This window comes from Mesoplodon densirostris, chromosome 3 (genome assembly GCF_025265405.1).
Source record: "Mesoplodon densirostris isolate mMesDen1 chromosome 3, mMesDen1 primary haplotype, whole genome shotgun sequence".
NCBI lineage: Eukaryota > Metazoa > Chordata > Mammalia > Artiodactyla > Ziphiidae > Mesoplodon > Mesoplodon densirostris.
Genome location: NC_082663.1, coordinates 143,623,009 through 143,638,328, shown reverse-complemented (window position 1 = coordinate 143,638,328; position 15,320 = coordinate 143,623,009). Strand labels below are relative to the sequence as shown.

Genomic DNA, 15,320 nt, shown 5'->3' with positions numbered 1-15,320 from the left:
GGGGGCTGCCTGGGGAGGCAGGCTCAGCTGGGCATGCAAAAGCCTGAGCCTTCCAGCCCTGCCCCAGCCTCTTCTCCCGGACTGCCCCCAAGGATCCCTGCCTCTTCCCTGACACCAAGATGCCCCCACCCCTGCCTGCGTCCACCTGGTGGGCAGGGCCTCCTACCTGAGTCTGCTGTGGGATGTTCAGAAAGTTGCCGTCCCGGGGTCCGATGCTGACAAACCGGTTGGCAGAGGAGGCGCCTGTCGTTGCGAATGCTGTGGGGAGCAGGGGAGAGAGGGAGAGACCCCGTGAGGACTTGGAGGCTGCCCAGGCACTGCCCTTTGGGACTGCTGAGAGAGGGAGAGACTAGGTTAGACCATGTTGCCTGGGCTTAAGCTGGCAGTGGGAAGGACAGGCCGGAGGGGCCCCCTCATCCTCTCACTGGACCAGGAGCACACAGTCCCCCACCCCTGGCACTCGGTTGCAGCCAGGCATCCTCTTTCATGGCCCGGGAGGCTATAGCTGAGGCCCCATGGGCCCAGTTCTGTCCCCTAAACAGGCACTAGGCAGGGCCAGGGATACCCCTCCTCCCAGAGCACCCGAAGCAAGTACCTTTGCTTTCTTACTGGCCCTCTTGGGTCTGGAGAAGAGGGAGCCTGGGAGGGTGGGAGTTTTGGCAGACTGACCCCACCCTGCTTGGAGAAGGCCATCTCAGCCAGGCCACCCCTCCAACTGGGATGCCTAGTTGGGTGCTACACCACTTACCACTCTGGGCCTAAGGACTGGGCCGGTGGCTTGGGAAACTTGAAGGGTCCCAATAGAGGGCTGAGCTGGGTGGGTCAGGGTCAGAGAGGGGTCTGGGAGCTGGCTGCTGGCTCAGGCACAGGGGTGGCAAGGCTCAGGCCCGGCAGACATTCTCCTCCTTTGATGGATGAGCCAGGTCCTATGGTCCTGCGGTTCCCAGGGACCCGAGGTACAAGACGAGGAGGAGGCCAGAGGGCCTGGCAGAGCCCCAGGGCTTGGGCACCAGGGGCAACTAACTGTTCTAGGGCCTGGGGGGCAAATGGGCCAAATACCCAGGAGCTCTTCTTGGGTTGTCTGGCTGGAGCCCTATGGGAGGGGACTGGCGCTGCACCTCCAGGAGGAAGGATGCCCCCAGAGAGGATGAGGAGTGTCACAGCTAACTGGGAGTCCCCACCCCACCCTCCCTGCACCAGATACACCCCAGGGACCCCGTGCTCACCAGATTCTGTCCATAAGTGGCCCCCAGCCACCCCGCAGCCTGGCTCCCCCTCTCCCACCCTGCCCACCTCCAATGACCATGACCATGACTTCGTGTCTTGTGGCGAATGCAGATGAGAAGATGGCATGAAGAGGATGGACAGGGGAAAAGAACTCAAACCAAGAAAAAAGAAGGTGAGACAGAGAGCGCGAGACGAAGAAAAGTGGTGAGATGGGCCACCCCTTCCGCCGCTGTCCCGAAGTCCTGGCCCACGGCCTGCCAGCACCCAGAGTGCCCGAAGCGCTGCCCACCCCTCGCCCACAGTCCCACAGACGGCACGCCGCCCACCCTCCGCCTCTCCTGTCCTTCAAGCGTCGTCGGGTCTAGCTTGGGCCTCTCAACTCAGATTTTTCTCTTCCCTTTGACAAAATTTGTCATCGGTTTAAAAAAAAAAAAAAAAAAGAAAGAGAGAGAGAGAAAGAGATGAAGTAAGCCAAGGCCCAGAGCCCTTCCTTGTCCTTGGAACATCCAACCTGGGGAAGAAATTGAGGGAAGGGAGAGGGATGGGAAGAGGGGGAAAAAAAAGAGGAACAACGAGAAACCAAATGTGAGACTGAAGGCTGAAGGGGAGGGGATCAGGGGCTGGCCTGCTGCACCTTTAGAGGCCTGAGGGGCCCAGAATGGAGGTGAGGGGGGCAAGGCAAAAAGGGGATGGTGGTGGCGTCGCCTTGTGGTCACATTTAATTTTCTTGGTGTGTGGGGGGGGCACAACGAAACAACAAAAAAATCAAAAAACGAAAAAACAAAAAATGAAAAAACAGCAATTAGGCATGAAGATGGCATGGCTGTGCCTCCCCTCCCCCCTCCCCCCCTGGCCAGCACCCCTGGCCTGTGTGCCCCACTGTGCTCCCTCTCCCGCCCCCCGGAGGGGCCTGGGCCAGGGGCCCCAGCTGGGAGCAGCGGGCGGGCAGGGGGGCTAGTGGGGTGCTGGCTGGTGCAACTAAGGCCCAGGAGGCCGTGGTTGGGGGGCTCAGCTCTGCTCTTGTCCGGGTGGGAGGCTCCGTGGCACTCTGGGTTGGGGGGCTTTGGCAGTGAGGGAGGGGGCTTTTCTTTTTGCAGTGGAGACTGTTTGGATGGGCTGGGGACGCTGGGCGTTGTGGTTTCGGTTTCATCGTCCACTTACAAGGTGATGGAGGAGTCAAGGCGGCGCCGTCTGGGGCAGTGCTGGTGGATTTGGAATCAGGCATAGGAAGGGGCACAGGTCTGGCCACTGGAGGCGGCGGTGGTAGCAAAAATGACCCCGGGACTTTGCCCTGGCCGCTACCGTTGGGCTGCGAACAACATAAATAGAGTGACGCATGAAGGCACATCACACACAGACACACGCTCCCCTGCGCGGCCACGCCAGCTCGCTCCTGAGAGCGGGCGCTCCCGGCGAAGATGATGCAGGATGGGATTCTCTCCTCCAGGGCACAGGGTTGGTGTGGGCATGAGGCCTCTATTTGGTCTCTCAGGTGTTTCTCTCTTTTTTTTTTTTTTTTTGTAGTTCTCTTTTGAAGTTGTGGGAGGGAGGAAGGGGGGTGTCCGACGGGTGGTTTGTTATTTCTTAGGGAACAGGTTTTAGGTACCGAAACATGCCACCTAGCCGTACAAGCAGCTGCACTCAGAACTCTCACGCTCTTGAAGACCTTCTCCAATGGCAGGAAAGATGTACCAGCTTACCTCCTGTGCCCCCCTAAAACACACACATGCCTCCCCTCCATGGGCCCCTGGGGTAGGACCAGCTGACCCAACCAAGGACCACAGGCCCACCAGCATCTGCCCCATGTCATGGCCTTGGGGGGATGCCAGGGAGCATGCCCTGGGCTCTGGTAGCCTGAGGACAGTGGGGTGCTGGCTTATCTGCTACAGAACAGCCCAAGAGGAAAATCCATTGCTGGCAGCTCTGGTTCCCACAAGGTTCTTTGAGTGGCTTTCCCTCAGAAGCTGGGGATGTCTGGTCACCAGATCCACTAATTGTCCTTTATTCCCTCTTGTGCCTTACACTTGAGTTTCCTCCTCCAGGCCCCATGTGTGGCCTTGTGTTCAATCAGCCTTTGGGCTTCAGGGGGTGTAGGAACCACAGGGAAGGGCAGAGGTCCCCAGCCTCTTGCAGACACAGCTTCCCTGGACTTCACACCTCCTGCTGCTCTGGGCAGTGCCCTCAATGACCACCTGCAGCCTGGGCTCAAGGGGGCCAGGCCACGGCTTTTCATCCTAAACTGGTCCCTCTCCTGTGGGTCAAACCTCTGCCCTCCCAGCCACCCAGGTTTAGGACCTTGGGAGGCTCCTATGCTCCTCCTCTGTTGGTGGGCAGACCCTGTGGGGCCCACCCCTAGACGTCTCCAGCTAGGTCGTCCTTCTCTCTCCTTACTGGTTTCACCCGGACTATGACAATGAGACTCCCAAGGGGCCTCCCCTCTGCCGACAGTGTGCTCATCAGCTCAGCACCCTTGGCACCTGGCTCTGTACTAGGCACTTCACTCAGGTTGTGTCCAATCCTCCAACCACCCTGTAAGGCAGTGGTTCTTGCTTCGGGGCAGTTCTGGGTATTGACAGTGTCTGGAGACATTCCGCTTAGCACAGCTTGGGGATGGGGGCTGAGGATGCTGCTCAACACCCTACAACACACAGGGCAGCCCCCAGGACAAAGGCTCATTGGTCCAAAGATTAACAGTGCTGTGGCTGAGAAACTTTGCTGCAAGGGAAGCTCTACTCTCCCCCTTTCACAACAGGAGATACTGAGGCTCTTCGTGATTAAGTGGTCTAGCCAAAGTCACCCGGCTGTAATTGGAAAGGCCTGAAATTCATAGTCATGTCTGTCTAACTCCTAGGAGCCTATGGATTCTTTCCAACAGACTCATTAACCCTCTTCCCAAACCCAAAGGAGTTCAGACTTCTCCGATGCCCTAAAACCTTCCACAGCCAAGACCACATCTGACATAAAACATAATCTCCCCGGCCAGGCACGCAAGGCTGCCGTGATAGAGCCCAGATGGGATCTTCCACCACTCATGCCCCTACACTCCCTCCCCCTGAGTACTTCCCATTGTAAACCTCCTGGGGTTTCCAGAACACAGCCTAAGCAGTCGGGGCTGCACACTGGCTAACTGCAGAACCCTCTGTTCTAGAACACCCTTTCTCACACCGTTCAAGGCCTGCTCAGAAAACACCATCCCCAGCATGGGGACCGGCCAGATTTCCTGAATCACCATCCATCTCTCTCTCTCTTGTTCTTCCAGGACACTCTTGACCTCCACTGGAACCTCTGAAGCAGACTACCTCCAAGGCTCCCCAACAAGCAGGTGGAACGTCACCTCTGCGTGGCCCAAGCATGTAGCACTCAAGTCCCACTGACTGAGTTGAATCAACTAGTCCATCCTGCTGCACTTTAAAACCATAGAGCCCCATGGCTGAACCGCGCAGGCCATGCCCTTCTGAATTTCTGCTGTCCCACCCTCCATCCTTCACCTCTAATGACCAGTCACCTATAGGTCTGACACTGACCCTCCAAATGGTTCCCTTGACTTGATCTCTCCTGCCCACTTAGAGGTCCATGACAAAAGCAAGCAGTGGCTACTTCTAGTGCTTATCGGTGTCCTGGGCTGAAGACCCTTTGCGCTGGGTGTCATTTTGGAAATGGACCTTTCAGTTCCAAGCAACAGCACGGGCCAGAGGGCAAGGGTTTCCGGCTCTGCAGGGTGGTTCTGACATACAAGTGGAAACTGCCTTCCCTCACTTCCACAGTCTATCTTGTTCCTATCTCATTCTTCCATCAGGGCAGGAAATGGAATGATCCCAACAGATTCACAGCCTCACTTCGTCTCTCCGGGCTGTCCTGAGCTTGGGCTCCAGGGGGGCTGGGACACGGGAGCTTTCCAGGCAGCCCGTGCTCCCACAGGGCAGCCTCTGCTTCCTCGGAGCCTGTCTCTCCCTAGGAGGATCTAAGTCACTAATCCGATCCAATAAAGCAAATCCTAGCCCAATATGGCCAGACATTGAAACCTGTCGATTTACAACATTCAGTTTCTAGAAGCAAGTCCCAGCCAGGCTAGGATGTCTCAGCTCTGGTTGGGGTACAAGTTGAGGTTTTAAAAATCTCAAGGTCTTGTGACTTTGCAGTGCCTTAAGACCTTGTGAGTTAAGATCTTAGAAGGAACCTAGGGGCTGGGATAGCTCCTCACATTCATCTGACAGATGAAGATGCGGGCCTGGCCATTCTGGCACTGGTGGTCAAGGCTGAGCTAGTACCAGGCTTTCTGCCTCCCAGAGCCATACTCTCCCATCAGGCCCTGCAACTTCTCCATTGTGCTCACCTGGCGGTCTCTTCTCTATGACAGAAATACAGCTAACCGGGTATCCTCTTTCTGCCCTTTGCATGTCCTCCAAGTGGTGTCTCCATTTGACCTTGGCCTTTATCGATGTGGTTTTCTCAATCAGGGCCTTATGCTGAGGTCTAAGAGGTGCCTGGGAACCATTCTGCAAGTTGTCTGTAAAATTTTGTATGCATATATTTTTCTGCAAAGATGATCCATAACTTCAGATTCTTAAGGAGATTAGGAATTTACTCCTCTAGTCTCTAGATCAGTGGTTCTAAAAGTGGGTCTGCTGACCAGAAGGAGCATCACCTGGGAACTTGGGGGGGAATGCAGATGCTCGGCCCCACACCAGAACTGCTGAATCAGAATTAGGTGAGGCCCAGCTACCTGTGTGTTAGTGAGGCCTCCAAGTGACTCTCATACATGCTAAGACTGAGAACTACTACTCTGGAGGTGGCCATGGAGCAAGCACAGCCCTGTACCGCCACTGTCTGCCACCAGGTCAGCTGCAGAGCCCAGGGCCTCTCTCTGGCTCGCCCCTCCTCCATCTCTAGCCTCCTCTCAGAAACTGGGCCCAATGGAGCAGACTCACTGCAGAATTCAAGCCCCACCCCCCAACTCTTGGGCACAACAGGCCACAAGAGGAAACCTACAGAGTCTGCTCTCCAGCTGAACTAGACTCTCTGTTTAACCAGAGGGGCTGTTTGCTCCCCTGTCGGTAGCATTTTGTCTGCGGTATACTCCAAGCAAGCACCTGCCTTGAGAAGAGAACCGTCTAGGCCAAGTGAGCCCTTGATCTTTTTTAAATTTATTTTTTGGCCACGCCACACAGCTTGAGGGATCTTAGTTCCCCGACCAGGGACTGAACCGGGGCCCTCGGTCGTGAAAGCACGGAGTCCTAACCACTGGACCTCCAGGGAATTCCTGAGCCCTTGATCTTGAAAGATCAAGTCAAGGGAGAGGCTCAAGACCTGGCCATCAGGATGCCCAGGGATGGACTGACCCACACTCTTGAGGGTCCTGTGGGTCCGCTTAGGTTCTTTGGGCTAAGTCGGTCCCCCAGGTGGCTCTCACTTTGATTCCAAACCCCAGCTGTGTCCTTAGGTGAGAAGCAGGCACGGAAGGGTTCCTGGCCTCTCTGATCCATATTCCAGACTCCAGGCCCCTTGGGGGCTGGGACACATACTGGCAGCTCCCGTAGACTCTGCCAGCATCTCTGAAGGAAGCACGGAAGCTGTTGGAGTCGTGTCCACTTTTCCCTCCATGCCCCTAAAAGTGGACAGAGCTTGTCCAGAGAGGTGGGCAAAGCTCTGAGTGTGCTAAGGAGCTGCCGAGCCAGCAAAAGAAACCCTTGCAGGGCAAAGGGGAGAAAAAGATGAGAAAAGTGGAAGAGGAAGAAGAGCGGGAGGGAGGGAAGGAGACTGGCTTCTGTCCTAGACAGAGAGAGCAAGGAGGCCGAGCCATGGCCCTGCCCCAAATCAATACACCAGCACTGCGCAGGGCACCCTGAGGCAGCACCAGGCTGAGCCAAGGGCCGCTGCTCTCGCTGGGCTGCCTCTGGCATGGGCTTCCGAATGTCTTTCCCTACCAAGGCACTTTGAGTGTCCTCCCCATCTGATCTCTCACAGTGGGGTTCCAGGCTGGACCAACTGTGGGGAAAGGAGCTGGGCCTTCTCATAGCACAGCATGCTGCTGGAGTTCCAGAACATTCCCAGAGGTCTAGAGACGAGCACGCCCCAACCTGGAATGGTCTCCCAGGGACTAAACAAGGACCACTGTCCCACTGAAGGGTCACCTTTGGCCCACTGCCGTCTGGAATAATTCCTTTGCTGAGTGGCTCTGTGTTTCTGCTCGTCAGTGACCAGGCCCCAGGGCTTGCTGATGGAGAAGGACAGTGGGGCCACAGAGCTCCATGGGGAGCCAGTCTCTCTCCCAGGCTGAGGAGCAGAAGACTTCACTCCAGAACCATGACTGACCTGAGAACCCCTTGTTAAGAGTCCTGCCAACAGGAGTCTCATAAAAGACCCTGTGGAACTAGGCCTGCCCTCTACTAAGGGCTTCTCACTGGGGGATGATGATGCCCCCAGGGCACACTGAAATCTGGAGACATTCATGATCAACACAGCTGGGGAGGGGGCGGTGTTGCTGGCGTAGAGTGGGTGGGGGCCAGGGACGCTGCTCAATACCCCACGGTGCACAGGACATCCCCACACAACAGAGAATGAAGAACCCCAAATGTCAATAGTGGGAAACCTTGGTCTAGAACCTACCAAATCCCTGCAGCCCTGAGGTTTAAGAGGGGTGTTAGGAGCTAAGGGGCCTGGCCTGGGTTGGACAGATCATGGGTACACTCCTGCTAGAGGAAAAGACCACAAGGAGGGCAAAAAGCCCAAGCAAGGTGGGCCCAGCCACTGCCCCCTCATCTCTGCACCGTGATGAACAGGCCCCGGCCTGATACCTGGACCCCTACTCCCAGACCCAGAAGATCGAGGTCTTCGGCGCTACCGGCTCTCTGCTGCTGCAGCCCCAGGTGGGCTCCCGGCTTTTGGGCCCTCTCCCTGTGAGCCCTGAGACAGACAGACAGACGCAAAGATGAGCTGTAGAGGGGCTCGTGGGGTCCTCTGGACTCACCTGTCCGGTGGCCTGGCCCGAGCCATCCGAGCACACAAACTGCACAAACTCCTTCAGCGAGTCCTGTCCATGGTGGTGGTGGTAGCGGATGGTCGGGTGCGTGAAGTATGGGCTCGACTGCTGGATGATGGATGTGGAGGGGAAGTGCAGCGCTGATGCTGTGGCCCGCGGGCTCCCTGCATGCACGTGGCAGGAAGAAAAGGGCAATGTCAGGGCCTAGGAGGCAGTGGGGTGGGGGGGCACTGAAGACAAGGAGAACTGCTGGTCAGAGCACTTTGGATCCAGAGAATGGGCAGGAGCGGGGCAGGGACCAGAGTGAGAAGGGCGAGGCACTGGCCGCTAGTGTGAAAGTTAAGATGGCGCCAAATAACTCAGTAAATCAAGATAAATAACATTTTAATGCAATATTTTAAAAAGTCAAATTGGCAAACCGGGGCCCACAGACCAGCTGCTTATCTTTGTACATAAAGTTTGATTGGAACCAGGGCCAGAGTTAGGGGGAGGTAAGTGAGGGTCATGCAAGCACAAGGTCAGTCCTATCTTTTATTTAAAATATTGATATTTGCTCATCGTATATTTTTGCAGTAGTTTTAATTTTTAGAAATATTGCATTAAAATAAAATTTATCTTGGTGACTGAGATTTTAGGGGCTCCCTGACATTTTGCGCCGAGGTGAGTGCCTCACTCACCTCACCCTGGTCCAGGGCCTGGGTGGGAGCCTTGATGAGGAGACAGACAGTTCCGTGGGGCTCCAGATACACACACAGCCCTGTGCCAGTGCAAGAGGGGCCCCTGCAGTGCACACACACATCTCCTGCGTGCGGTGGGTGTGCACCTGGCTGCTGCTGCCCAGGCCACATTCTTCTGTGCTCAGCCCCATCGCTCGTACACACGTCCCCGAACGCACAACTCCCACCCTGGAGCAGGCCCCAGCTCTTCCCTGGCCAAGTCCTCCCCCTCCTGTCTGTTTCCAATCAGCTCCCTCTTGCTCTCAGTTTCATTAGGGGCCTGAAGAAACTTGGCTTCTCTCTGGAGTTCATAAAAGCTGAGTCGAGCAGGGCCTGCTGCCCTCCCGCTGCCTGTGCAGAGGGTCTGGGCTCCCTGCCCCCACCTTGCGGCCACCACGCCCTGCCCCGCTGCTGGCTGCCTCTGGGCTCCCAGCCAGGAGGCCCTGAGGAAGAAGCCAGGAGGGTAAACCTCAGTGTTCTCCGTGGAGGGCCCAGGAGACAGAGGGTGGACACAGGACACAGGGCAGTGCTCAGAAAAAATCCAGGCCTCTTTCTGCCAGACAGGTGCCAAGAGAGGGAAGAGGCAAGTGGCTGAGGACTCAGCTTCCACAGCTTCCTGCCTGATTCCATCCCCTCCAGAACATGGAGGCATCCTCCCCTCAAGCACTCCCTCCGTGAGACTGAAGCAAGAGAGCTCCCAAGGCAGCAGGACCAGCTCCTTTCCCTGAAGAGCAGCCCAGGTACCACCTTCCCCTCGGCCTAGCCCTTTCACTTCTGGAAAAGAGCAGGGAGGCCCTGAGAAGGGAGCCTGGGCTCCTAGGAGTACTGTTCTCAACCTGTGCTCACACCGACCTGGGCTGGTGCTGGGAAAACAGGCCCCGGGCTCTGTGAGGAGCTGAGAGAGAAGAGCTGAAAGGAGGGCGGAGGGAGAAGCCTGTGCTATCCCACCCACAGCTGGAGGGAGGACAGGAGAATGGCGTAGGAATGGGCCTGAGGCTTCCGCAGTCAGGGGTAAGTGGGAGGAAGCCTCAGGACAGGCCTGTGCCACACACACGAGCACACACGCATCCGATGCATGTACACAGCACCTGCACACGCACACAAGCAAACACACACACTCACGTGCACACACAGCGCACAAGCATGCATCATGCACAGGGGCTGTGAGAAGCAAGTGGGAGAGTGCTGGGGAACAAGGTGAGGAGGCCCAAGGGCTGGCCTGGGTCTGGAGGAGGCGCTGCTGCTGCTGCTGCGGAGGGAGGGCCCGTTCCCATGCCCACCCACTGCCATACCATGGCCCCTTCAGAGAGCTTGGGGCTGTCACTCAGGGTCGGCCCTGGCCCCTTTGCCTGGCCAGTTGCCCATCTGGGCTCCTCTGCCACCCCCACTGCCCCCCTCCGGGCCCTCCATTTCTCACCTGGTCTGACTCCAGCAAGCACAGGCAGCGGGTGGTGAGTGAAAGCCATGCGCGGGGAGCTGCCCTGAGAGGAGAGGGCACTGCAGAAGTCCAGCTTTCCTGACTTCTTTAGAGAAGCCGGGCCTGGGGGGAGGAATCAGCAACACAGGGCAGGTTTAGCTGGGCTGGGGAGGGAGCAGGGGAAGGTGGGAAGCCAGCAGCTCACTCCTTCTCTCCTCGGCCCCCTCCCGGCTGCCCCTTCCCCCACCAGGCTCCCTCCTGCCTCCTTTGCCTGACTGTGGCTCTGTTTCTCAGGCCGTGTGCAGACCATCCTGCCGTGGGTGCTGCTGACAGGAGAGGAAAATAAGGCCCTTCGGTGCACTGGGCAGGGAGTGAGCAAGGGGGCCCATCTTGCCCCCTGACACGCAGATAAGGAGCTCAAGGGGAACAGAGTAAAAGGGGGGTGCAGGGCCAGAGGGCAGGGAAGGTGTGCAGGAGGAGCCCCGGAGAGCAGCTTCAGAGCGAGCTGGCCCAGGGACTTCCCTGGCGGTCCAGGGGTTTAGGACTCCCGTGCTTCCATGCAGGGTGGGGTGGGGGTGAGGGCGCGGTTCTGATCGCTGGTCAGGGAACTAAGCTCCTGTGCAGCGTGGGCCCTGGGCTCTGGGAGGTTCTGATGGGAAGAAACCAGAGCTCATTACGGGAAGGGAAAGCACAGCCATCAGCCCTTGGGAAGGACCACAGTGGAGAAACAGCATCTGACAAGAGAGCAGGGAGGAGGCTGGAGGGCCTGGGTGGGTGCTGGGGTTACAGCTAGACAGGAAAGGACTCCCTCAGTCAGGGGACCCGAAGGCCGGACTGTCAGAGCATGGGTAATTCCAGGGCTTTGCTCGGCTCTGGTACCAGAGATGGGGTGACATTCAGCCGGAGACAGGGACACAGAGAATACCCCATTTGACCTCTTCCTCTAAGAGCCTGATGTTGCCAATCAAGGTCATCTCTGTGCCCAGTGGGCGTGACATCCAAGATGCTATATAAAGCAGGGCCCCCCAGGCCAGGTCCCCCAGGGGAGCTTGTCTCCTGTCCTCAGCTGAGCCTTGAGGCTGTGCCCAGGCTGGGAGGGATAAGGTGAAGTCGGGGCAGATATCCAGAGCTGCCATCATTGGGACACAAATGGAATCGGTTTGGGTGGCGGGTGTGTGTGCTGGGTGGCGGGGGGTTTGGGGGAAGGCTTCAGAACACAGAAATAAGAGCTGTCTTAACCACAGAGGGAAGAGGCGGGGAAAGGGTGAACTCCCAGCCGCCAGCAGAGGTGTTATCTGGCAGCAGCTGTGTGCCACCTGATAGCTGGCATGGTGGGGGAGCGCCTCCACCAGCTGTGCACAGCTGTCCCCATGGCCGCACAGCGCCTCCCCAGCTGTTCCCAGTCCTGCAGCTGGGCTGCTTAATGGGTGATTTGTCCCAGAACAGGAAAACAGCACAGGGTCGGTGGGAGGAGGGGATGAGTGCACAGGAAAAGGGGGGAAGGCGAGGGAGCTGGGGGTGCTGCAGGAGGATGCTGGGGCCGTGCGTGGAAGGACGGCTGGAAGGAGCAGAGATGGCAGGCTAGACAGCAGGTAGCCAAGAAAGGAGAGAGAGGAAACTGTGGAGGGGAGGGTTCCTCGGGAACCAGGTCTGCGCAGAGGGACCTGGGGGCCATGCCTCAGGAGCCAGCAGTAGACATGGCCCTCGAGGCACACCAGTCCTTTAGGAAACACTTCACTGAGGCCCTAGCTGGGGAGTCTTCAGGGCCTTCTCAACCCCTTCTTTCTGCACCTCCAGAGGTTCCCCCAGGGAAGCATCTGTGCTGTGCTGGCCCAGGGCCCCCGCTGGCCACGACACCCCAGGAGGGGCACCCAGAGTCGTGCCGGAGCGCTGCCTGGCAGAGGAGAGCCTTGCTGACGGTCTAACCCTCTCCCTCAGCCCAAGGCCTGGAGGTGAGTCCTTTCTTCCTCCCAGGTTGCTGAGAGCAGAAGCCAGAGGTTGCATCTGGGGCAGCAGGAAAGCAGAAGCACCCCCTTGCCCTTTAGTCTTGCTTCTCCCCCAGTCCTGGCCCCTGCCCATCCACTTGGCCTTTCCCAGTAGGGGAACATCTGCAAAATACCAAGCCAAACACCATCAGGTAGACCCTCATCTTCCTGCGTCAGAGAACAAGGCCCCTGTCCCCAGACCTGACCAACGCAGGCACATCTCATGAGCATCCCGTACACAGAGGTCTGCACTACCTGGTCCCAAGACACCCATACTTTGAGGACACACACAGGCTGCACCAACAATGTGTCCGGCAGAAGCATCCTGCAGGCAGCCTCCTTATACACACCTGTGCAATACATACACACACACGGCCCCCCTCTGTCCCGCCTGGGCTCTCCAGGTGTGCCCACACCTCCTGTCAAGACTGGAGGTGAAGGTGGGTGTATTCACCAGCAAGGGTGTGGTTAGAGAGGATTGGGAGGCCTGAAAACAGTTCTGCTCGCTCTTTACTAGGCTCTTCTCTCTGTGAAGGTGGGCCATTTAGACCAGTGGTCTTCAACTTAGGAAGGTCCTGTCCCCCGCCAGGGGACATTCATCAATGTCCGGACACATTTTCAGTCATCACACCTGGTGAGGGGGTTTGCTACTGGCATCTAGTGGGTGGAGGTCAGGGCTGCTGCTCAACACCCTACAGGGCACAAAACGGCCCCACTACAGAGAATACCGTGGCCCCAAATGTCAAGAGTGCCCAGTTTGAGAAATGTCTTTAAACCATGAAGACCGTAGAACTGGGGCAGCCTCTCTAAAGGAATACCAAGAGAAGGAGGATGAGGAGGCTCTGAGGAGGAGGCCACGGCCCCCACTGCAGGGCCCCAGAGGCTCAGGGTCAGGGCCTCTGCTTTCCTTCTGCCACATCTGTGGGCTCTACTGCCCACTCAGGGACAACCCAGCTGCTCGCCTCTGCTCTCCTGGTCTGCCCTCCTCTGGAAGATCAGGAGGTGAAAAGACAGGCAGTGCCTCTAACAGCAGGAGGAACCGTGGGAGGTTTGCCAGGTGAACTGAGGGGGAAGAGGAGGCTCCATGCTGCCCTTGCTCCAGGTTGGGCCTTGTGGCGCCCATACCTGCATCCACATCGTTGGGCCACCCGCTGGACTGGCTGCTGCCAGCTGCTGGGGAGCGGCCTGTGCCAGGATAGAAGACGTCATCAACAGGGCTCTCCATCTCGCTGTCATCGATGGACTTGGGGCGCTTGGTGGTGCTGGGGAAGGAGGAAAGGGGTCAGGTGGGCCAAGGATGAGCTGAGGTGCTGGTACTCAGGCTGAGGAAGCCTGCACTGACAGTCTTCCGTGTGGGGAGTGGGTGCCCGCTGTCAGCAGCACTTCGGGGCACTCGCTGTGTGCCCAACCCCCAAGGCCAGACCTAGAGCCCCTTGGGCCCAGCCCACCCACTCCTCCTTGAGCCCCTTCTCAGTCCCAATACCATCCATCATCTATGGAGCTGCCCAAGTCAAAGAAGTGGGCAAAACCCTCAACTCCTTCCTCAGCCCCACCTCCTATTTCCCACCAGCTCCCACGGCTAGGGCAAGGCATGTGAGGCACTGGCCGGGGACAAAAATGCCAGGGGGTGACACAAAACTCAGTCATCATGATATTATGTTATTTTATATTAAAGTATGATTAAATATGAAAGCATCATAACATTTTAATGCAATATTCTAACATATCAAAATGAATGCCTAAACCTCACAATGAACCAAAATGTCCAATTTTTTTTTTTAAAAAGGGACAGGATCCCACCTTGCCCTGCGTGACTGGCCCTGACCAGGGCCTACTATATCTACCTCCCAAATATCTCTCAACTCCATCCCTCCCTCTCAGGCCAATCCCCCATCTGACTCAGGCCCTCCTCCCCTCCAACCTGCTGGGATAGCCTCTAACTTCTTTTAGAAGTACTTTCTAGAACACATAGCCCCAGCATCTTCTACTTAAAACCCGTCAGTGGATTTTAAGCCCTAAACACCCTGCTCTGGCCTCTGAAGTCCTCCGTGGGATAGTCCCGCCAGCCCGCCCAGCCTCTGCCAGGTTGAAGGCTGCTCTCTCTACCTGGAGCATCCACCCCATGCCTGTACTAGACCCCTGGGCTCAAACGTCACATCCCCAAGAGAGAGGCCTTCTCCAATGCCCACAGGGAGCACCTTCTAGGCAAAGCCATGCCTTGTTTGAGTTTGTGTCCCCAAGGCCGAGTGCCTGTGTCAGCTCAGAGCAGGAATCTCAGGGGTCGGGGAGCATAGTGAGCCCCAGCTCTGGAGCCCATGCCCTCAACAAAGGATGATGTTCTGAAGCACCCAGGCCACAGTGGTACAGCTGCCCAAAGCGCCTGAGATGCCTGGGGGGCTGGGGGAAGGCCGGGGTGTGGGGCTCACCTGGTGGAAGGAGGGGAGGTGATGGACCGCCGCCCCAGGGTCACCTGGTTTATATTGTAGTAGCTGGGACTCTCCAGGTCTGCCAGCGAGAAGTTGGGCCCTGATGCTGTCGCAACAGGAGCTGGGAAGAAGGGAGAGTGTGATGAGGTTTGGGAAGTGTGGGCGCCTGTTTTGTTGCCATGAGCAGCTCCTCAGAAGCCCCGGGGTGAGTTCACTGTGAAGGCTCCTGAGGAAACCTCCTCCTGGCTGGAGGCTGCTGGGAAGAGCCCTCGGTTACGACCTTTTTCCTCCAAAGCAATGGAGGTTAGAGGTGGGGCTCTCTGGATGCCTCCATTCCACCCAGCCCCATGCCAGTGAGGCCAAGAGTGTCCCGGGAAACCTGTCTGCCCCCGCCCCAACCAAGACCCCATCAGTGGGGGGCTACGTGGGGTCCAAGTCCCACCGCTTCACCCCCATCCCTGCTGACTCAGCCCTGGCCCAGAAGGAAGGACTCACTCTGTGATACTCTCACCAGCTCCGTCACGTTCCAGACCCCGGAAGTCACAAAACAGTCCTGGAAACTTAAGTGCC

General features: G+C 57.5%; 1 protein-coding gene across 5 annotated transcripts in view; it reads right to left on the bottom strand.

Annotated features, from left to right (window-relative positions):
- NFIX (nuclear factor I X) overlaps window positions 1-15,320 on the bottom strand; it is a 98,348-nt gene that overhangs the window by 8,681 nt on the left and 74,347 nt on the right. For 2 of the 5 annotated variants that reach the window (XM_060094019.1, XM_060094020.1), the window contains exons 4-10: window positions 15,246-15,320; window positions 14,751-14,871; window positions 13,450-13,586; window positions 10,340-10,462; window positions 8,195-8,370; window positions 2,389-2,536; window positions 167-258 (exon numbers count right to left, since the gene is read on the bottom strand). In XM_060094019.1, the coding sequence (XP_059950002.1) occupies window positions 167-258; window positions 2,389-2,536; window positions 8,195-8,370; window positions 10,340-10,462; window positions 13,450-13,586; window positions 14,751-14,871; window positions 15,246-15,320 (872 nt within the window). The remainder of the gene's footprint in view (window positions 1-166; window positions 259-2,388; window positions 2,537-8,194; window positions 8,371-10,339; window positions 10,463-13,449; window positions 13,587-14,750; window positions 14,872-15,245) is intronic. The other 3 variants (XM_060094021.1, XM_060094024.1, XM_060094025.1) reach the window with 3 other exon arrangements.